At 42.9% G+C, this 7,145-nt stretch overlaps 1 protein-coding gene across 1 annotated transcript; it reads left to right on the forward strand.

Annotated features, from left to right (window-relative positions):
- The first annotated feature begins 2,206 nt into the window (after nucleotides 1–2,206).
- Nucleotides 2,207–5,565, forward strand: LOC137300262 (probable G-protein coupled receptor 139). The gene is made up of 2 exons (XM_067969396.1): nucleotides 2,207–2,276; nucleotides 4,661–5,565. Exons 1-2 carry the CDS (start codon nucleotides 2,207–2,209, stop codon nucleotides 5,563–5,565), a joined length of 975 nt encoding a protein of 324 aa, XP_067825497.1.
- Nucleotides 5,566–7,145: the final 1,580 nt, after the last annotated feature.

Below are 7,145 nucleotides of genomic sequence, written 5' to 3' on the forward strand. Positions count from 1 at the left end.
GTTATCTAACAGGAAGCAGAGAGTTGGGATAAATGGTTCATTCTCGGACTGGCAACCAGTAGCCAGTGCTGTTCCGCAGGGGTCGGTGCTGGGTCCCCAACTCTTTACAATCTATATTAACGATTTGGAGGAGCGGACCGAGTGTAACATATCAAAGTTTGCAGATGATACAAAGATGGGAGGGAAAGTGGAGAGTGAGGAGGACATAAAAAACCTACAAGGGGATATAGACAGGCTGGGTGAGTGGGCGGAGATTTGGCAGATGCAATACAATGTTGGAAAATGTGAGGTTATGCACTTTGGCAGGAAAAATCAGAGAGCAAGTTATTATCTTAATGGCGAGAAACTGGAAAGTACTGCAGTACAAAGGTATCTGGGGGTCCTAGTGCAAGAAAATCAAAAAGTTATTATGCAGGTGCAGCTGTTGATCAAGAAAGCCAACGGAATGTTGGCTTTTATTGCTAGGGGGATAGAATATAAAAACAGGGAGGTATTGCTGCAATTATATAATGCATTGGTGAGACCGCACCTGGAATACTGCATACAGTTTTGGTGTCCATACTTAAGAAAAGACATACTTGCTCTCGAGGCAGTACAAAGAAGGTTCACTCGGTTAATCCCGGGGATGAGGGGGCGGACATATGAGGAGAGGTTGAGTAGATTGGGACTCTACTCATTGGAGTTCAGAAGAATGAGAGGCGATCTTATTGAAACATATAAGATTGTGAAGGGGCTTGATCAGGTGGATGCGGTAAGGATGTTTCAAAGAATGGTTGAAACTCGAACTAGGGTGCATAATCTTAGAATAAGGGGCTGCTCTTTCAAAACTGAGATGAGGAGAACCTTCTTCACTCAGAGGGCAGTAGGTCTGTGGAATTTGCAGCCCCAGGAAGCTGTGGAAGCTACTTCATAAAATAAATTTAAAACAGAAATAGAGAGTTTCCTCGAAGTAAAGGGAATTAGGGGTTACGGGGAGCGGGCAGGAAATTGGACATGAATTTAGATTTGAGGTTAGGATCAGACCAGCCATGATCTTATTGAATGGCGGAGCAGGCTCGAGGGGCCGATTGGCCGACTCCTGCTCCTATTTCTTATGTTATTATGTTCCTATGTTCTTATGTTGGGAAAAGAAGCTTCTCCTGGCTATGAACAGATAGGTGAGTGGGACCAAGCTAGGGTAGTCCCACCAAACGAGCCAGTGCCCGGTGAATTAGGAGGTCACAGGTGGGTTTCCTGTCGGTGTGGAGTTGGGGAGGGGTGGGCCATGGAGTGATTAAAACCCAAGGATGAGATTTTTAAGTTAAGTGATATGTTACTGGGATTTGAGGTCAGTGAGGCCGAGCAGTACTTGATATTGTTTGGACACAGACAACAGTGTTTCGGACAAGATCACATTTATAGCTGGGTGGCCGGCCAAGAGTGCATTGAAGGAATTGAGTCTGGAGGGGACAGAGGCATTGATGAGGGTTTCAATGGCAATGGGCTGAGGAAGAAATGGAGGCGGGTGAGCAAATCGCGGAGCCTTTGTGATGGAGGTCAAATCGGGTCATGAGCTCAACTCGGTGTGACACGGGGCCAATTCTACTGGAACAATTAACAAATGTAGAATAAATGGGTAAACATTTTCAGTAAAATAAGCAGAGAGAGGAATGTCAATTGGGCACGTTCAGTGTCCGTCCCCTAATATCACCTACTGTCATTTCTAGGCTGTAATCCTCACCCTGCCCTTTAACTGCCCTCGTGTCAGAGACTCAAAATTAATATTTTAACTGTGAAACTGCAGAAACAGAGTGAAACGGGTCTGTTTGTGTCCCTGGATTCATTCCACACTGCGGAGAAATCGGTATAAATTATAAATGAATCGCCTGGAGTAAACATGGTCAATACAATGACATGGTTACTGTATATGAACCCGTTCATTATTGTTGGTTTAGTCCTGTATGAGAACAGATTTTAACTTTATTCCCGAGAGAGATCTGACTTTGAGATGTTTGTGTTTTATGGACCACATTTTTCCAATGGAGTAAAAGCTGCTGATGTAATGTGTTTGTTCAAGTGACTGTAGCTAACAGCAATGATCAGGAGCATAACCGTGTCAGTGGAGAATTACCCCTGTATAAATCATGGCTAGTTGGAATGGAGCAGCTCAGAGTCCTGACCGAAGCTGTGATTTCCAGGCCAACAGAAGTCAGTGCTTCTCACAGAAATGCATTATTCAGTAATCTATCAGATACGACGCATTTACTATCCTGCTCTTGCAGCCGTTGGAGTTTTGGGTAAGCCGTTATCTCCAGCTGTTAATGCAAATCAATGTTAACTATACTGCTGTACCTGGGAATTATATTTCCTCCCTGCTTCTTCTACACAGTCGCCTGTTCTGATCTATCGATTGAATGATGGAATGTGTTAAGTCTCTGCTCTTTCGATCTTGTAGAAGCCTTGTAATGACTTTGTATACCCAACCCTGACAATGTTGCTGGACTATACGATCTACTTGAGATACTGTTGAATAATGGCATCTCTTTAACTTCTAACATTTCGGTCTTGTAGGAGTTACATTATATCTGTACTGACCTTTTAAGGTTCAACCCTGGCATTGTTACTGGATTGCTCCCTGCACTTATTGTGTTGTTGAATAATGGTATCTCTTTAGCTTCTAAACGTTAAGTATCGTAGGATTTACATTTTATCTGTAGTGACCTTTGTAGATCCAAACCTGGCATTGTTACTGGATTATTCACTGTACTGAATATATTGGATTCAGGTGTCTGGGCTAAGAACTGCCATCACACCATCAGGAGCTGATTACACTTACATGTTTTGCATCTAAAGATGTCCTGTAATATGTTTTCATGCAAGTGATTGATAATGAGGCAGCTCACGGTCTCAGTATTACAAGGAGACAACGTAATGTCCTGCCTCCGCAATCATATGCTTCAGTTTAACTGGAATTTCAATGTATTTATTGGTTATCAATGTTATGAAATATTATTCCATTAAGTGTGTATCTGACGCCGCTCCAAATATCAGGCTACTGAACAGAGTTTGTTGCTGACTCTTTCACATCTCCTTCTCTGCTTCACTGTGGATGAATTCACAGACTGTCACTGGATTTCATTGTAAAATGAAACATTTTGATATCATGTTGTATCAGCTTGCACCGCATCTGTTGGAAGCAGGAGTCCTTCTGTTTATCTGTAGATTACAAGGATAATGTTGGTGTTTTGTTCATTGAACAATCCCGCCATCTATCGCTTTACTTTATAATTACAGGAGAAGGAATCTCAAATATTGTGAGATCTGTCTGCAAGAGGCATTTGATTCTGTATATTCCATGATTTGCAGATGAAGTAAACAGTGTAGGTGAACAGGTGGAGACATGAATGATCTGTAGAAATATTGAACTATTCCACAGAGGCTTCAGAAACTGACGCTGAGAGTAGGATCTGTGGAACACGGGGCTGGTGAACAGAATGCAGGCGCAGGATGATAGGATTTAATCGGATACGAAAATGGATTTGAGAGAGTAGAGTGAGTGATAGAGAGAGCGACTGAGGGGGAAAGTAAGAGGTATAGTGAGAATAATTCATCAGAATGAACTGCTGAGACGTCCAGTGTGATTAAACATAGAAAATATGACTTGAAGGTGTTATTCTGATGTGATCAGATGGGGTGTGTTTTTGTTGTGGGACTCGCTCCTCGTGTTTATATCCCTGTCAGGTCCTCAGTCTGTTTTTGTAAATGTTCCTTGTTTTCCGACTTAAAGCTAAACATAATTAAGGTTTACTTAAAGAATAGAAACGGTAATTTCTTGATCGTAATGAATTATTCGGTTATTGTGTTTAAAGCTCAGATGAATTTACTAAACCACGAGGATTGCATTAATTAATACTTTACAGTTTAATTTTAATTGAACATATTTTATACCAATCACACGTTCCCTGACACCAATAACCACAGGAATAAACTGTTGAGTGTATTATTTGGATTGTGTTATTGGGACCTATGGATTAGATTTCCTCTAACACTCTGCTGCAGTCTCTCCCAGTGAACCCCAGCCCCTCCTCCCATTGATTGGAATCCTCAGTCTCCTCATCCCTTGTTTCAGTTGATCCACTTTCACAAACCATCTGCTCCTGACTCCCTTCCAGCTCCTACATGTCCTTTTCCTTTTCCTTGTCTGCCTCTCAATCTCACTCATTGGTTCAGTCTCCAGCTGCCTCTCCAGGTTTAGTGCCAAACACTGTCGGCTCTATTATCACAAAGCAACAAAGCACCTGCACCTCCCTCTGTCCCCTCATTTGCCTGATCCTTCGATCCATTTCCCGTCCGTCTGGAGACCAAACGCAGCTTTAATCCGCTGTATTCCAGCACGGTAAAATCCCTTCTCCTTTCCCCACCGGCAGCACGGCCATACTCATCCCTTCCAGTGGATCCGGGGCTCATTTCATTCACTTTCTGAATCGATCTCCCAATTTATTATTGATCACTGTGTTTAAAAATATATTTCTGCCCAAAAGCGCTGCCCAGGTCAATGAATCACTTTCCATCATTCGGTGCAGTAAAAAAGCTGGAAATTTAACCCCAGTTCCTCTCCAACTGCTGCTCTGGCTCCAGGTCTGATCAGTAAATTCTGTGCTTCCTTTTCTCTCTCTTACAGTTAACTTGGTGGCGATTGTGATCCTGTCCCGAGGAAAGTGCGGTCTCTCCAAATGTATCAGTCGCTACCTGGTGGGAATGGCAGTGACTGATCTCCTGGTTGTTACCACTGATGTGATATTGAGGGGGTTTGGTCCGATTTATTTCCCACCTTCTTTCCTGGATATTACTCCTGTCTGTAGTTTTATTATCTTCTTGAGTGCTGCAACCGCTGTGGTTTCTGTTTGGTTCACAGTCGCTTTCACCTTTGATCGATTTGTGGCCATTTGCTGTGAGAAGCTGAAAACTAAATATTGCACCGAGAAAATGGCGGTTGTGGTTCAGGGAACAGTGAGTTTGTTGGGCACTTCAGTGAGTGTCCCCTGGTACTTTGTATATGAACCTCAATATATAATTGGTAATGTTCCCTGGTATTGTGAGATTAAATCGAGCTTCCGTACTTCCTCCGTATGGTTCTCATTTGACATGTTTCACCTCATTTTAACCCCTTTTATCCCATTCTTTCTGATTTTGCTGCTCAATGTTCTGACGGTCAGGCGTATTTTAGTGGCCAGTCGAGTCCGCAAGGGACTCCGGGGAAGCAGCAATGGAGAGAATCACAAGGACCCAGAGATGGAGAACCGAAAGAAATCCATCATTTTACTCTTTAGTATATCGGGCAGTTTTATACTGTTATGGATGACACAGGTTGTATTTTACATTTATGTGCGAATTGCAGGCACTCGGTATTATTCCTCCAACACTGACCCTGTTTATATCACAGAACACACATCAAAGATACTGCAGCTTCTCAGTTCCTGCACAAACACGTGTATTTATGTCCTGACCCAGTCTAAATTCAGAGAAGAGCTGAAGAACGCGGTGAAATACCCAATCAATCTAGTCGCTAAATTAGTGAAATTATAGAAAGAGCTGAAGGGTTTGAAGCACTGGAACTAAATCTCATTTCATCCTCCATCTCCTACACTTCCCAGGGGACGGAAAGTATATTTTACATTAGTAGCACAGAGCCAGGAAATGATCTTAAATCAGATTCTGATATTAAATTTTATTGATAATCTGACCTATTGAGGCGGGATTTGCTCTGCAAACCACACCTGAATTGTTGCTCAAAAAGCGAAAAAGAGCTCAGCTGGACTTCAACTAAATGGTCGCCCTGAAAAATGGGCAAACCTGCCAATGAAAGTAGCTGCTGTGGGCCTGATCAGAATGGATGCAGTTCGCATAAATGGAGAGAGGGACACAGGGAGAGAGTCAGAAGGGGAGATACAGACAGACTGAGGGAGAGACAGACAGATAGGTAGAGGAAGAGAAAGAGAGAGAAAGACAGACAAACGGAGAAAGACGGATAAACATATTGAGAGATGGAGAGAGAGCGACAGACAGAGGGAGAGAGTGAGACAGAGAGAGATAGACTGACAGAGGGAAAGAAACAGACAGATAGACATGGGCAAGAGAGAGAGGTAGACGAGGAAAGAGAGAGACAGGGGAGAGAGAAAGTGATAGATAGATAGACAGAGTGAGAGAGACACACAGACAGAGACAGAAAAGAGAGAGAGAGACACGGAGGGAGAGAGAGAGAGCAGAGAGAGAAACAGACACACGCACATATACCGAGAGAAATGGAAGGAAATAGGGAGACAATGCGACAGTGAAACAAAAAGAGAAAAGCAGAGGCAAAGAGATCCAGAATGAGAGCGAGAGAAAGAGCGATAAACAGAGAGATAGTGAGAGAGGTGGGAGAGAAAGAAAGATATAAACCGAGAGAGGAAAATGAAGTACGAGAAAGAGAGAGAGAGAGAGAGAAAATCAGAAGGGCGTAGACGGAGACCAAAAGAGAAATGGAGAGTTGCAGGTTGTGCATACTCTTCCAAGTATATTCACTGTTACATTCCCCCGATATAGAATTCCACTTCTATAATTCTTTCCCTAAATTTTCCGTGACCAAATCATTCACTTGCCTTATGGAAATGAATGTTCCTGATCTCCTGCTGTCGAACATTACTCCCATGGTAATCACAAACATAGAATCCTAGAATCTTACAGCACAGAAAGAGGCCATTTGGCCCGTCATGCCTGTGCCAGCTCTTTCAAAGAGCTTTCCGAATTAGTCCCTTTCCCCCTCTGCCCTTTCCCCATAGCCCTGTAATGTTCTCTCCTTCAACTATTTATCCAATTCCCCTTTGAAAGTTACTATTGAATATGCTTCCACCGCCCTTTGAGGCAGTGTATTCCAGATCATTTCAATTCGCTGCATTAAGAAATGTTTCCTCATACCCCGTCCGATCCTTTTGCCAATAATCTTAAATCTGTGTCCTCTGGTTACTGACCATCCTGCCAGTGGAAAGAGTTTCTTCTTATTTAGTATATCAAAACACCTCATAATTTTGAACAGCTGTATTAAATCTCCCCTTAGGTTCCTTTGCTCAAAGGAGAACAATCCTAGCTATTCCAGCCTCTCCACATAACTGAAATCCCTCATCCCT

The sequence above is a fragment of the Heptranchias perlo genome, chromosome 2 (assembly GCF_035084215.1).
Source record: "Heptranchias perlo isolate sHepPer1 chromosome 2, sHepPer1.hap1, whole genome shotgun sequence".
Classification (NCBI taxonomy): Eukaryota; Metazoa; Chordata; class Chondrichthyes; order Hexanchiformes; family Hexanchidae; genus Heptranchias; species Heptranchias perlo.